The sequence below is a fragment of the Anoplophora glabripennis genome, unplaced genomic scaffold (genome assembly GCF_000390285.2).
Source record: "Anoplophora glabripennis isolate ALB-LARVAE unplaced genomic scaffold, Agla_2.0 scaffold404, whole genome shotgun sequence".
Classification (NCBI taxonomy): domain Eukaryota; kingdom Metazoa; phylum Arthropoda; class Insecta; order Coleoptera; family Cerambycidae; genus Anoplophora; species Anoplophora glabripennis.
In genome coordinates this window covers 83,089-100,195 of record NW_019416523.1, presented here as the reverse complement: position 1 = coordinate 100,195, position 17,107 = coordinate 83,089, and the positions used below count along the sequence as shown (strand labels likewise).

The window sequence follows — 17,107 nt, the reverse complement described above, 5'->3', positions numbered from 1 at the left end:
TGTAACTGTAACTTTGTGATTCCTATTTGAACTGGTAAAAACTTTTATTAATTAGTATTATTTAACATATTGATGTATATTGTTACTGAGAAAATAAATATTGTTGTAACTAGTATTACCTTTTTTTCGGCAGTTCTATTTATTTAAAAAAGAAGTCATTAATATTATTTTAAAATCAAATTAGGTGTGAAATTGGTAAGTATATATAAATTAGACAAATATTAAAATGTATCACCCTCTTTAACACACACGCCACTGGTTAAGAGTTCCCTAGTAAACAAAGAACTATCTTCATCCTTGTTTAATAGCAGGATGTCTCAAGTTGTGGAAAATCAAAACAATTCCTTTGCAATGCATAGGGAATTACTTGTCTAGTCATTCTGATGTCTTTGCCTGTAGCCCATGGAACAGTTGTTTCCCAGAATAGTTAGGAATCTTGCCTATGAGGTTATAGATATCTTTTGCATGCCTGGATTTTTGGTATCGAATAACATCGTTTGACTTCATCTGATAAGCTTAGAAACTATAAATTCAAATCTTTAAGTCTGTATAAAAATTGTGTTAGGAACTGTTTTAAAAGAAAAAAACTAAATAAACAAATGAATGAACAACTCTGCTTGGTTTCTCAATAAATGATTGGTTGTGTTTCATAGCATTATTATTTATGTAGATTCAGCTGACGGTGTGATTCTGGGTTCCTGCGTAAGAGCCGAAGCCGAGAGTGTTATTTCAGCAGTGTAGTGGGTAATACGTGAATACGTTCTTATCGATTACTTACTAAAATCCTAGTAATAACAATACGTAATTAGGGCAGATATGTCTCTATAAATCAGGTGTTATTGTTGTTATTGTGTCACTAATGAATGGATGGCGACGAGAATGAAAGGTGAGGCCGAGGCGCAGTCATGGCCGAGGGGCACCGTATTCAGGGGCTGACCCGAGTGATACGAGAATGAATAGTGTGGCCGAGGGGCGCTGTATCCAGGGGCTGAGCCGAGTGATACAAGGATGAAAGAAGTGAGTGTATGTGTGTAGTTTTGATTACAAGTGTTCCAGATGAATGCACAACCTACAGCGGGGGTGCTTATGCGAGTGACCACCAGATAGGACAGCTAGGGACGGGGCGGGGCGCCCCCGGTGCGTGTAAACAATACATAATTAGTAGAGAGCGGACAATGTGTGTCTTTAACCCGAAGAATAGGTCAAATTTTGGTAGAGATGTGTACGCGTTCAAAAATGTATTGTGTATAAATTATGCAAAATATAATTATTATGTATAGCAAATATATCGTATTATCCTCACGAAGATTTGTACCCTTTATTTAAAATCCATAAATCATGTGAACAGGTTAAATAATGAGAAAATAATTAAGTTAATTTAGTTCTAAAGAAATGAAATGACACTTGCGCCCATCTCTAGTCCATTCGTCAACATCGGTTGCGTTTATCGAATTCCTATTGGTCAGAATTCAAACTGCAGCCCTGTTATGAATGGAGCGTGAGTTGGACTATTCTATCATGTGCGTCGCCTGAGGTTATTCGTTACATTGACTCCTAATTTCCAATTAAAAGAACGACACTATTTTTAACCGAACTTTATTTAATAAATATGTGGTATACAATTTCTGATTTTCTAAATATTTTATAACGCCTAAAAATGTATGTACCGTGGAATTTTCGTGTTTTATCACGTAAATTTCCGATGCATACCCGACATGCCACTGCGTCATGGGTAATGTATCTAGGTTTATGAATGACATATCTATGTTCAAGGTTAAAGTCACAAATTGTCCGCTCTGATAATTAGTTACGTATTGAGAACATACAGCAGTACTTGATTGTTACATATCACGAGTGATTGCCAGGAACCCCGATCACATCTCATCTGCCGATTGTTGAATGGAATGGAAATCCATCTGGTACCAAACTACAAATGTAATATTTTACTGGAAAAACGTTCATTATAATTGACTCAAATGTGTTCTGTCAAATGTCGTACAATCTAAAAGTCTGTTAATCTAATTGCAAATGCCATTACCATCTTCCAAACTATGAACAAATGTGAGTTTTCATGCATAACACTAAATTGTTTGTTAATCAATGCTGATTCTGGAAAGTAACAAAATTAAAAAGTGTTACTCCATTATGTAATAGAGCATAATGTACCTGAAGTTCTAAAATTTAAAAAAATATAATTTATAATACATATTGCAATTTCTAATATAATAAAGGGTTTATATCTTAGTAGTATATGAAATATGTAGGTATATTTTGAGAATATTTCATGAGTGTTAAGAACCTTAATGATCTTCAAACAAAAGAGTTTATTTTTTTATTGTCAACATATCCAATAATGTTTTAATTTGTAGGCTATTGATTTTATCAAAAAAAAAAACAGTGTTAAAAGAAACTATGACTTTCAAGCAATTTTATTGCATGAATCGTTCAAAGGGTCATTTTAGATGAAAAAACCGCGGAGTGCTATTAAATTAGAGGGTGGAAATTCGAGATGAGGGTGAAAATTCACCCCTTTCTGTTTTTTAATTGTAACTCTAAAACGAAGTAAAATTTCGCTATAGTTCATAAAAAAAATTATTTAGAGAATTGAATTCCCCATCGAAATGGCTTATTAAAAAATTTAAAAGGAAAATTTTATGCAAAAACTCGTTAATAAATAATTTGAAAAAAAAGCAAAAAATTCGATTTGTTTATTTTTTTCCTTTCTTGCCTCTAGCTTTTTTTTTGGTAAAGATAGGTATAGGCATTGCTTCATAAAAAAAAGTAGATAAAATTTCCTTCAAAAAAAGAGGTTGTTCAGTATTTTTGGATGAGAATTGACTTATATACGGCCGCTCAAACTTAGCCAATTTTTCGATTTTCGTCGCGTTTACCCTAATACCTTTTAATTCTCATTTTTTGGTCAAAGGTCAGTTCGAAATTGATTTTAAAATACACTTCTACACGCCACTGGAAACTGGTCCACTGTAAAACCTGTCCTCGCACAATGCGATCGGTATGGCGGCGTGATAAAAACGGACAAAAACTTTCGCAAGGAAAGAAATATGTAGATAGAATTTTATCGTACCTATTTTATATCGCAAATTCAAATGCTTTTGCCTATGTTAATTATTAATAAAATTAATTTGTGTTTTTAAATAATAAAGTCATTTGACATACCCGATGCTGCAACAGCAATTGTTCAAAATTCTATCCACTCACGTGTAAACACATTTGGGTCCGTCTTACTCACTTTCTACGAACTAACACAAATGATGTCTTGCTTCACCATAACACAAATACTTCACTATAATACAAATGTTGTCTTGCTTCACCATAAATTAAAACGATATCCATCAACTCTGAGTTGCTATACACGCAAGCCATTTTTGACACTAACTACTAAAAAACTGATGTAAATACTACAGATAACAGGTAAAAACTACCGCAACGACGGATTTCAGTATTAGGAGTCACATGGCTCTCCACGCGTATTGAGAATGACGCTAGAGACTACAGTTGTCCAGCTATGTAGTGGTTTAATGTGCTATAACTTCAATAATTTTTTTTCTCAGAAACTATAAGGATTTTACAACAAATTTTTTTACATTATTGACTCCATTTCTCATGCCGCATCTATTCCCAAATTTTTTTGGATAAGTTGTAAATCACCCTGTATATGCAAGGATTTTTCTTCTTTATATGTGTTACCAAGGTTACATTTTATTAAAATCTAGAATACTATAGGTAAACATTTGCCAAAAAAAGTTTAAAATTCGTTACCATTTAAATGTGAAAAATATGGAATCGTATAGTTGGCCATATCATGATTGATATAGGTATAGATTAACCATTTAAAAAAAAAATCGATAGAAGACTACTGATTAAGTTTAAACTGAAAGAAACGAAGCACGTCTATGTTATTATTTAATAAAAGCAACTAATAGGTTGATGAATTTATAATAACAATTCCAAGGCCTTCCTTACACTTAATACAATAATTATTTAACTCACTTCAATAATTAACTCTTGCAATATGTATATAATTTGAATAATTGGGTTACCTACTCTTTTACATAAAATAACTATAAGTTCGTTCGAACATTCTCATCGATAGGTTGCGATTACTCAATCAAAATGATGGTGGTTTAAATGTCAGTTATTAAATTTCGGGTTTGATATAATTACGAAAATGAATATAGAGAATTATTTATTAAGTACAAGGTCTCTGTGAGAGAGAACCTGTCCATTTATATGTAAGCGAATTAAGAGAAAGAAGGAACACAGTGGCGTGGTAGATCAGTAGGCTTTTGATAATATTTTTTTAAATCATCACAATCAAAAAATGCTTTACGTAACACGATCATTTAGATCAAATATTCGAAACGTCGTTGACGATTGCTCAAATAAAATGATGATAAGTTAAATGTACATTCTGAGATTCAAAGTTGTAAATATAAAATCTTATGTAATAATCCATAATTTAATCGATGGGTTCATAATTTTACGTAACTTATGAAGTATTAAGGTCTCCCCGTAACTAATCCACTGGTAATTCTCATATTCCTTTCCCATATATTACAGGGGGGTCTAGATTTGGAATAGTTTTAATTTTATTAATTGCGTAAGAATATTTGGCAACAGTAAAATATCTTGTGAATTTGTTGTGTAAAAAATTATCTTTACAAGATCATCAACAAATTATACGTAATCAATCTTACATACAATATTTATATACACCATTTACGAAAAAATTAAGGAAATTATTAGAGCAGGATAACAGAAGAAATGTTTATTAAGAAGTGTTGAAAAAAATATATGTTATTTTCTTTGTAATTTTTAACTGTTTCATGACATCGATATTTCTTCTGAAAATTAAATTGTTCGTTATCTATTTGTAAAAAAATGTAATATATTACAACAAAGACGGTCAATTCAAAGAAGAACGTGTGTGCCAATTGCCGATTCGATTGACCGTGCTAGTCATTAATTAATTTCGTTCGTTTTTTTGCAACTAATTGTTTAATTACCAAACGTTAATTTTAGAAGTTACTATCGTAGATACAGGTTCTAATTGACCCATAGAAACGTATCGAAAAAGAAAAATTTCAAAAAGTTGAAATTAAGTTGTTTTACAACTAAACAAAGTAGCACGTGCAAAACAGCGTTATAAACAAAGCCAGGCAAAAACCGCTAGAGAATTCGCTCTTTTTACATTAAATAGATCTTATTTTTACAATAATTTAAAAAAGCGAAATCACCTACGCCTCATTGTTCTCTGTCTCGAGAACCGCTCGAACAATTTTTATGATTTTTTAAATTTTAGTGATCTCGTTGAGACGAATACAATGCCGCCATAAAATCTATACATTGTTGGTATAAATCCGTCCAAATCTATTTGGAGATATATTTAATATAGTTTGTGGGATGTTGCCAACCCCGATTTGAAAAACAAAACATCGAATAACACCGAAACGATACGACTTAAACCTTTCTTTGCAGAAGTAGGTCTTAAATTTAAGGAGAAATAAAAAAATTATATAATCTGCTGGGTGTTGCTACTGCATTTGAAAAAAATAAGTTAGGCAGCGCACAAGAGGAATGGGGTAGAATAGAAAATAATTTTAAAATATGGATACATTGATTTGATGCTGCTATTATTTGGAGCACTTTTTGTGTTATTGATATTATATGAACTGTGGAAGAGCTGGGGAGTGTATTTATCTAGTTTTGAATAAAATTTATGAACTCTTCTATCAAATATGAATTTATTAACCAATAAATTTTAATTAGTTCAAGATTGTGGAATACTCAATACTCATATGTAGATAAATGTGTTACACATAAACTTCAAAAAATTTCTAAAGCTTTGTACGTAAGTCAAAATATGCATTGCAATAATAAAGATTTATATATGGAAATATGTTAATTGTCAAAACATATTATGTAAAAAGCATGTAACAGTTGAGATTAAGGAAACCATTTTTTATATAATTAAATGTAGCAAAACTTATGGCTGTTATTACGTCATTATGTGAATATTTATGAAGTCGATTAAAATTATGTTACTCCATAGTAATTGTTAAGTTGTATCTAGCTTATTGGATATGAGCTGAATTCTCTAAACGTTTCGGAAAATCGTATTCGCGTATTAACAGTGTATCTATTAGTAACTAAGAAATGTTTACAATCGTTACGACAAATAGTAATACAATTACAAATAACTAATTCATTCAAGGGTCAAATCCAATTATTTATAATTTTATTGTACCAGGTGAAAGGTAGACATGTAGACTTACGTAGACCGGATGTTTAAATATTATAGTAAAATTATAATTGTTGTCCTTGCCAGTTATTTTCAATGCTATGTTAAACAAATATTTAAAAGGTGTCAACAATTTTTAATAATGAATATAAATTTTCCAGAAAATTAATTATATAAATATACAGGATGTTACAAATTAGTAAGTCAACCCGTTAACCACATATTCTTTTGACTAAAATAATGGGACTTTTCTTATGTCACTTTTCATTTCGGAGCCCCATTTGCAAAATACTGGGTCTCAAATTAAAAAAATTATTTATAATGATAACTCCGGTGATTGTAAAGATATTTATTTGAAAGTCGGCACACTTTTTATGTAATTTTGGTTTAAAATATCAAAGCGCGAACGAAGGGGAGGGGGGATGCAGTACACATGGACCCCCTATCATAAAATAAAGCTAAGTAAAGTATAAAGATATTGGGTGTGCAAATTACAAAAAAACTGTATAATATTTTGCTATCATGTATCGTGAAATAATATGTTCCTACTAATTTTTAACAAATAAATGTAAAAAATGCATTTTATTTTATTTTTGCCGTAACTCATTCGTTTATAGAGATCTTTTAATGAAATTTGGTTCCTGGGCATAAAACCTGACTGAATGTATGTAAGTGGGGTGAACTTAGATTTTCTATATTTTCACTGTTTTTAAGATTGAAAGTTTTTCGTACCTTAGGAAGCTTAATTTTTGCCGGAAACGGAATTATATTTAATTGTTAATTTCGTTCTAAGTTGGTTTTAAGTAAGTTTTAAATAGCAGATATTTTATATGTATTTATGTATTTACTCTTTTGTCCCTTATTAAATATATCACTGGAATTGTAATTTATTTCTATATTTATTCGTAGGTATATAAGACTAGTACGGTGTAAGATAAAAAGAAATGTTGTAAGTATCTCAAAAAAAAAACAGCAAAATCTAAAGAAAATCACAATTTCTATAAGTGATATAAGATGTCTAAAAACCGACCTTCGTTAAATTACCTTTATAAATAAATGAGTTGCAAGTCAAAATGAGAACTAGAAAAAATTCAACAGTGCAGTTTTTTTGTAATTCGAGAATATGTGGGCAATCTCTAGTATTTATACAGGGGACGTTAAAATAACATGACAAGTTCCTCTAAAAATTTTCCTTAGACGACCCTCCTATGAACGACCCTGAAAATCAATTTTTTTTAATAATTTTTAAAATACTTTGTGTAGGTAAACCAAATAAGCCAAATTGTTCTCATGGGTCAAGTTTTAAATAGTCTTATCTGTTGTCCATCGTATTAAAAAATAATTAAATTACACGCAGTATTATAAGTTATTTAAAAAAATCGATTTTCAGGGGCGTCCTTTAGGGGCCTCCGTAGGGGAGGCCCTCTAGGGAAAATTTTTATTGGAACTTATCGTGTTATTTTAACGTCCCCTGTATAAATCCGAGAGGTTGCTCATATATTATGGGACACACGGTATATGTCTTAATGTATGATATCCCTACAGCTATTTCGTAGTTCTAATCAGAGTTAGTGAGAAATGTAGAAATGTTTTGGCTTTGTCCAGATTAACCACGATAGCAGGTAAACAGTGTTAAAAAAATTACTTACATACTGAATGAATGATTAACATTTATGACACACTTATCCAGTTTCCAGTATTTTAACACATTTTCTTAGTAATATACAATACATACATACATATAAAGTATAGATATAATGAAAGTGCCCTATAATTTTTGTGGAATAAAAGTGCAAATGTGGATGAGACCTAACCTATAAGTATAAGTTACCTCGAGAATATCACTGCTATTTATTTAGGTTATGAGTTACGCTCAGAACACTGACCTAACCTAATCTATAAAGTATAAGTCATCTTAAATGTTATTGGTTTTCATTTACGTTATAGATTATATGTCATTCACACTCAAAACATTGTGGGGATAGATATTCAAATAGCTAAATGGTTCATCAGTCGTTTTAACTAATGACATACTGACGAGTCTTGTGATGCTACTGACAAATCCTTTTTCAATCCAAATGATACATTAATGTAAATAAAACGTATCTTCTCGACATCTTAATATCCGCCAGAACAATGCATACACATTTTTACAATTTCCTATTTATCTTCCTATAGTGACTATTTTTATTTACGAGTCGGCCTTTGTCAAAGGTGGTAACACAATTCCTCCAAAAATGGGGGGAATGGTGACCTTAAACAATTTTTGTTTACCTACTGTTTAATCGCTTCCAAACAACCATTTGGTATAGGAAAAACTATGGAAGTAAATATTTTTAAGTCATTATTTTCAAAAGCTGAAAATAAAGAAACTTGAAGATGAACACAGAAAACTATTCCCTAAAATTTACAATCTTAGCACTTACAAGAAGGCTTAACCTTTTACAGTAAACAGCATTTATTTCTAAAGACGTTATAAAATATATATAATATATTCCAAAAAATTGCTAATGTAGTACACAAACAATAATGTTTATGTATATTCCCATATATACTGCACTTAATTACAATTAAATAACTGCATAAATATGATAAAATCACGCATTTAAATAACCAACGTTTTACTAATCCAGTTCTATTGTTAGTAGTTACCCTTGATCAGTTTGAATTTAATGTATTGAGCAATTATTAGAACTAGTTTATCGCTCAATAGTAACTTTAAAAACGGAATATTTTTATATAGTAACTTTATTTCTTTGCTTATTCAAAGCGTCAATATCTCTTAGCTTGTGACATAATTATCGCTTAATAGTAACTTTAAAAGCGGAATATTTTTATTCAGTAACTTTATTTCTTTGCTTATTCAAAGCATCATTATCTCTTAGCTTGTGACATAAATATAGCTTACCAACGGCGATGTCCAATTTAAATTTTTCTTGAGAGAACACACAAGCGAACAATAAACTTAATACATAATAACGAACACAGAAAAATGTGTATCTCATAGCTAACTATTTCGCCGCTATACGCACAGCGGCATTTCCAATTAGCAACTTTTTTCTTTGAGATCTAAGCAGGTACTGGTTGTCCTGCAGCGTTCCCGCTGCTTTGCTTTCACAAGAACAACAGTCCACAAGAAGTGGATGTTGTGTTATAACAGGGATATACACAAGGTTGAAGTCGATTTACACGGACCGAGGCATTAGCTAATGGGATTACTTGGTTTGATAATTTAATTCTGCTTGAAGAAAGGTATTTTTCCAGTACTATTGGTGTCTGGATGGTTTGCGCCTAATACGAGCAAATCATTGCAAAATGCATTCATTATATTCACATGTTGTGAATGTTGCTCATTACTTTGAATAGTGATGGCGAGGTTTTTATTGCTTTCTAGCCAGTAGTGCAACTACAAAATTTGAGCTCCCTCCTTCCGCGGGCAAAAAGAATTTAATGCCAAATTTCTACGACACTGATTTTTCCTAATTTTACGTTAATTTCTAACATTGTAATTAAAATCACATTTCTGAAAAAAATATTGTAGAAATATTATCAATGATTTAGTTGACGTTTTATTTAAAATTGCAGCGACTGTCAGCAAATTAGTGTGCAATTATCCTCTGCACTTTCTCATCTATGATCCTTTTTACATAATCATCCTCTTTATCATTTATCAATAACTTTTTACTAAGTCATAAAAAAATTTTTGTGTCTGTGACTTTATCAAGAAGTCTATACCTATCTTTAGACTTATCATTCCTAAATCTTTATCTTTCTCCAGCATTCTTTAAATGTCCAACTCGTAGTTATGAGAAATAAAGTGAAGGATATACAAAAAAATGAAATTACTGCCTCCAAATAGTGTAAGATGTTCACTTTGGAAATGCACAATTTACATGAAAGTTCTCTAAGACAATTTCGTCCTAATGGTTTCAGCACTTCATATTAAATATTGATCACCATTCATTGTTCTTCTGATATTATTGAAGATGAAGAAAGACTTCCAGTGGAACTTAAAGTTTTTTAGAAATAAAGATAAAACGGAAAGACTAATCTGCAGCAAAACACATCATTCGGAAGAAGATGGACTAATAATAAAAGATGTGGAAATACATCCAAAACAAGTGGATTTTAATTTTCTTTGCGAATACTATAAACAAAAACAAAGTGTTGAAGTATGTCCTTGACTTTGTCTGTACCTAAGCATTGTTAAGTTAATTGGAGACACTCCACATACCTATACCAAGAGGAGTTCATGCTAGATTTCTCAACATTCGTATCTAATTTAATGTCGATCTTTAACTGTTGTTTATACTATATTTTTAAATATGCAATCAAAGACATCTTTGAAAAAAAAAGAAAAGAAATTATAAAAGCTATTTAAAAAAATAATTACCTAATTAGTAATTTTGATCTAAATGTAACTATAAAAAAAATACTTGAAAAGTATAAGTGATCTTTGCAGTATTTGTCTCCCTTTCAATTCATTTTGTAATATCAAATGTTTCAAATATATTAGATAATTAAAACTAAAATTATATATTTACTGACTGGGACATTGGTGAATAAAATAACTTACCATTATTTTATGAAACCACTTTTCTTCCAATTTACTTTATTGCAATCGTTTCAAGTTTACCCCATCTTCAGACAAAACATGAAAGGTGAATTATTATAAAATTTTTACAAATGTTATATATAGGCCAAATATTGTTTAAATTTTATATATTTTTATCTCTACATAATACTAATAAATTTAATTTTCTAATATATATTCATTTAGCCTCCTATAAAAATAATAACATTAATGTTAATGTCATCTTTAAATTAAATTAAAAATAAATTAAATAAATACCAGGAACCAATATTGAGTAAATTTATAAATAGATACCTAAATAGGTAAATAGGTAATTTATAACGAGGTATCATACACCTTGTATCTATTCAAACGATTAAGAAAATAAATGAAATAACTTGGGAAAACCGGTCGCGTTACATTTTTAAATGAGGATATTGTGTATTTGCTTTGATTTCCTACTTAAGTATACTTATTTTATATTAAATTCATAGGCATAGATGTATACAAAATCATGTAGGTAATTAATTTATATATTTAGAATTTCGTTAATAATTGTAAAACATATGTTATTTAAACCCTCCAGAGAGCCCGGTATTCACCGCAGAAAAAAATCCAATCATCTGCCTCTCATTTTTGGAGGTTCTGGATCCACCCTAAGCAAAAAAAAGCAAAAATCCGTCCTACGCCCATGATTACAGCACGTATTGCAATGGCGTATACAAGAAAATGGGGGAACCTCTCACATTTTGGACGACGTAAGTCTTACCTAGAATCTACTTAAACCTCTCTAAAATTTTAATCCGCTCAGGTACTTCATTTTTTGGAATCTGCAGGCCACTTTGAGAAAAATAAACCCATGGTTTCGGAGGTGTCCAGGTTATTTAATTTAAACCGAAAAAAGTTCCAATATTATATTACGAAATATCACCATCAATAGGTCATAGCACACTGTGTGGTGGTACCAGTATTGTAGCATTTATGGCTGTAAATACATAAAAAAATAATAATTGAAGCATCAAATTAAATCTGAACATCCTGTATATAAAATTCTCATTCCAGGAAACAGGAAATTGTTGCACGTTGTTCTTTTTGATTTAGTAAAATATTGGGATTATTATATTTATCGTACAAAAATTTGGAGCAATGCATGAAAATAATTTTTCTCTGCATATTAGAAGATAATTTTAGCTGAACTAGGAACAATGCATTGATTCATCCTATTGTTCATATTATGTAACAATACAAAACAAGTTAACATAACATTTTAAAGGCCTATTTAGATTTCATTCATTCAAACAGTATTTGTTTCCACAGTTTCAATTTCAACACTGTTGAAAATTGAAAATAAGGACCTTAATATAAGAAAAACATCAGAATACCGAAATCAAATCGATTACAAAATATGTAGATGTCATTTAGATAGACATTTAATCGATACCTACGTACGCTAAGTCATAGAATAAATGGAAAAAGAATGGAATTATTTTGAGTATGCCCTTCATAATTCAAGCCTTTTGGTATAGGTATACTTCTTGTGCAAAGCAAAAAGAAAACAGCACTTCCGTTTATAGTTTAGTATTTTTTTAAATAAAATGTAAATATCTATTCTTGAACACTGGGGAAATTTTAAGACGTCACTGAGGACAGTGAAAGTTTATGGAAGAAATTTTGTGTAAGTGTTTAAGAAGTCATATTAAGGCGTTATGTAACGTATTACTTCTTATAATAATTCAAGGATACAGGCGTATCAAACACCTGAACTTGAGAGTAAAATTCACAATAACGTGGTGAAATTGGCAGTGACGGAACATAGTAGGTAAGTAAAATAGCATTACATTTCAAAATGTTGCGGCAAAATATACCTATTAATACGCTGACATACTTGTATTGGAGGTTCCTCTTTTAATAGATGTTAATAACTTACGATTCTTGTAAACAAAAGTAATTTTATTATTATCACAATCGTGTAGTTGGTGTAGTACAATGAAGCAGATACTAAAGAATTAAAAAAATAGTTTTTTTTTCAAATCATGTAGAGTAAAGATTTGTTTTGCTATGTTCATGTTCGTTAAAATTGATATCTGCACTTGGTATTGATATTTGTTGCTAGAACAACTTTTTAAAAATTAGTATATAACAGTTTGCATTTCTAACAAATAAAAACAATTTATAACACAGGTAGGTACATATCTACTAATTAGTATTAAAATGAGTTTATCTTAAACTTCTTAAAATGTATCTACTTATATTTTCGTGCTAAATACCTATTCGCTATTCAAAAGTTTATTTAAAAAATGTTCTTACATTTTTGATTTTTAAATTTTAGAATTATATTTTTTATCTATGATCTATGCTCTATTTTACGCGCCTCTGAAAAGTTAATAAAGCGCAAGGGAATAGTAAACTATTCAATTTGTATCGAAATATTTTCCTTGCCTAAAATATATAATGCAAAGAAAGTGTGTTTATGCGAATGTGTTGGAGCAACTGTTGGAATTTTAATTCGAATTGAAAAAGTTCTGTGTATTGTGCCAGATTATACGAACTGAAAAACAATTGCTAAAAGTATTAAAACTAAAAACAAAGGAGCAATAACATCATATACATACCTATTTTTGCAAATTGATATTTCTTTTAATTGCAATAGATAATTTCTTATTTAAAAAAACGGTTTCCCCTGATAGTCACCTGTATTTTTAGATTCAAATAAAAGTAAACCGCCATCTACAAAACCACTGGCACTACCTATATGTGTTACTATTAATCTTCGCCCTTTACCTGAAGGTGCCTTGAACCCTGTTGAAAGTCCATCCAAAAATGCTTGTCGAAAACTTTTTACATTTTTATCTTGCCATACTTTTGTTACAGTATATCCCTCGTTGACCCAAGTTTCGTCTAGATAATAAATATTCCTCCCTTCGTCACGGAATTTTCTAATTGATCTTAAGTAGGATCTTCGCCAACAAATAATTTCATCTTTATCGATAAGAACTGACTTCCTGTTCTGCTTTTCCCAGCAAAAATTCAACTCTCGTAAGACGGCCCATAATTTGCTTCTACTGATTTTTGGCAAATCGTTGTCCTCTGAAAGTTCACTTAAAATTTTGTTTAGCGTTGGTATTTCTTTTTTAAAATAAAATGAGTGTACTTTTCTGCGAATGACATTTTTGAAGAAATCATCTATAACGACTTTTGACCTCCCTGTAGATGATTTTGGGGGATTTACAGTATCTTGTTCATTTTTTGTTTCCTTTAAAAGTCTGTAGATAGTCGATTTTCCAATCCCTGTCATTTTGGAACACTTTTCCACGATGTCGTCAACACTGTTGGTAGGATTTTGGTGTTTCAATGCATTAAATACATTTAATATAATAATCTTCTCATTCTGAGACAGCGCACATCTTTTCACGCGTTTAGCAGGTACGTAATCTGATAAGCTCGACATTTTACCCAAACGATATTATATCCACTGACAGTACTGGCACAATAGTCACTAAACACAAGTCGAATTTTATTCTACTACACTAGCACGTCTTCGTATATTCAGCTCTAAGACTGGATTGATCTGTCACAATACACTGGCTCCTGCCCTATGATGTATCCAGTAAAATATACTAATTGTACACCCATTACCTGTTAGCATTAGTGTTACCCGATAATTACTTGAAACGAAATATTACCACGCCCATGGCCGGTTCTTATCTCGGGGTTTTATTACTCTGTTTCATTTCCAAACAGACTATAGTTACATTTGAACGCCACTAAATTTTCCAATTCGTCATGTAAAATTAGAAAACAATCGCTATGCGCATACGAAAAAAATGTCAAAAATCAAAATTTAATAATTTTGCGTGGCAAATACATTAGTGCTAAAATTAGTCCCTCTCCCCCTCCTCTTGCAGTTTCGAATTCTACGGCTGAAAGTAACGTAGGATTTGTCTGAAACATTTTTTTTTCGATTCATTATAGATGGCTCTGTTATCGACGAAATTTAATATGTTTGCAATAAAAAATATTACATTTTCACTGTTGGTAGTTACATATAATCAAAATTAATTTCAAAACAAATTTTATTTCCCAGCTGTTCGAAATTTACAGAATTAAATTAATAACCTTTTTTGGAGAAGAATTTCGAGTATTTATATAACATGGTATTTTTTTATTGCAAAGACATTACAGAATCGTATACATAGGTTCTCAGTAGGAGAAATGGAGAGAAATTGAATTTCATCAATTACAGCGGCATCTATACCATAAAGTTAAAGTCTATGTTTCGTTCTTCGTTTACTAATGTCCCCCGGGGTTTACACAGACGAGCCGGCGAAGCAAGAAGAGCGCCAGAAGAAAGGGCCCTTGCCGGCGGGGCCCAGCCAGGACAAAAGGAGGTCCCGCCGCATTTGCGATCGGGGTAGACGACGGATGGGGCCCACCTACGAAGGCTGTCCAGGCCTACACGAGATGAGGCAGGATAAAAAGGGATAATCCCCCTCGATCCCAAATCATTGAGGCCAATTTCTAGCCATGGAATAATGGCGTTCACAGCTAAGTTCGTTTACATTTCTCTAACTACTTGGCTTAATTGTAGACCTAGAATTATGCAACCAAATAAACATGATTTTAGTATTTTCTTATTTTTCTTATTTAAATCGAACTTTGTTATGTTGATATAATTAAAACTCTAAAATAAAGATATCTAGCTTACCACTAGTTAGCATAGTGTTAGGTGTGTTAGGTCATATTATACTAATTTATTATCTTGATCGAATAGTAGAGTGTATACATTTTAAATATTATTCACATCCGATGCCGGACGATTAGACACAGATTTTATTTTGACGTCACAATTAGGTTATAACCATAGACCAACCTTGACTGGCTTATAGAGCGACTTTGGTGAAAACACTTTGGGGCCTGATTTGGAGCCCAGCGTTCAGTCGTGTCCTAGCATTTGACGTGTACGCATCGCTGTGATTTCGATAATTAGACGTTTTATCATGGACAAGCGTATTGTAAAACATTGTATAAATAGAACTGATCGAGTTGGTGAAGAGAGGCCAAAAGTTTTCTTCTTTAGGAAAGGAAAAAAAAGGAATATATAAAAGGTAAATATGTACGCCATTTTTCGGTTAACGTCACAAGTTTCCAGGGTTAGCTTTATAATTTTGTTCGCCCACATAGTGTAGTGATTAATGTGATATTGTTATTATAAAATAATGAATGAATTACTGTAAAATATTTTTAGTAATTATTTACTTTATGTTTCTTAAATTTTTATGAAATTTTACCAATTCCCGTCATTTCGAGATAGCTGAAAATTAATTAAATATTTTTTTCAATTAAAAAAATCGCAAACAAAACTAATTTCAGATTCAGTATTCGTACAGTCAATTAATTTTTATTAAAGATCGTGGTTGCTTGACGTATAAAAAAAACATAAAACACACCACAGAAATGAGACAACCCCCAAATCCAAAAGCCAAAGGCTTGTGCGGAAGGGGGCTACACTTGAAAAAACGCGGACAAACACCCATCATCCATCGACATTGCCAGTGCCGACACCGGGGATCGGACCCGGACCAGAGTAGGAAGCCTAGCCGAGAAATGCTTGCCACCGCACTCTCGACCGACTGCGCTACCGTGGCGTATCCATCTCGAGATGTCGTAGTAATATGCTCCACCAGGGCTAGGCTCTATCTCTTACTCAAAGGTGGAAACACCCTCAGTTTAAGGAATAAGCGAACGCTTATCAAGATGGTACTTCAACCGCAGCTAACCCACGTCACCACGGCGTGGGGTCGCGCGGCAAAAAGCCACTTAAAGTCATTACAGGCTGTGGAAAACATAGCCCTCCGCACGGCCACCGACGCGCCCTGGTACGTCAGAAACTGTGACATATTACGAGACTTACAATACACAAACGCTACACAGACAATAAGACAAAACGTGGAGAAACGGTTTGATGTAGCCGCTAGACATGACAATCCCCTCCTCAGGCAAGCCGTTGACTACGTAACCGACGTGGCCAACAAACACAAAAGACCTAGACACCAACTTTTTGACCCTGGGTGACCAACCCAACGACATACCCCCGCCCGCTAACCTTTTCTTTTCTGTTTCAGAGACCGCCAGGATCAAGAAACGAAGACAACGACACACACACACCTTCCCATACCCTCCTTACCCCTCCCCTCCCGCGCTAGCCTAAGGGCCACCTTAGCAAAGCGCATCCCAGGCTGCATAGCCGCACTACCCTACCCAACCATACCACA

At 32.0% G+C, this 17,107-nt stretch overlaps 1 protein-coding gene across 1 annotated transcript in view; it reads right to left on the bottom strand.

Annotated features, from left to right (window-relative positions):
• LOC108910713 overlaps positions 1 to 9,375 on the bottom strand; it is a 22,196-nt gene extending 12,821 nt beyond the window's left edge. Inside the window, exon 1 of the mRNA XM_018715414.1 lies at positions 9,171 to 9,375. Within this exon, the coding sequence (XP_018570930.1) occupies positions 9,171 to 9,267 (97 nt within the window). The 5' untranslated portion in view covers positions 9,268 to 9,375. The remainder of the gene's footprint in view (positions 1 to 9,170) is intronic.
• Positions 9,376 to 17,107: the final 7,732 nt, after the last annotated feature.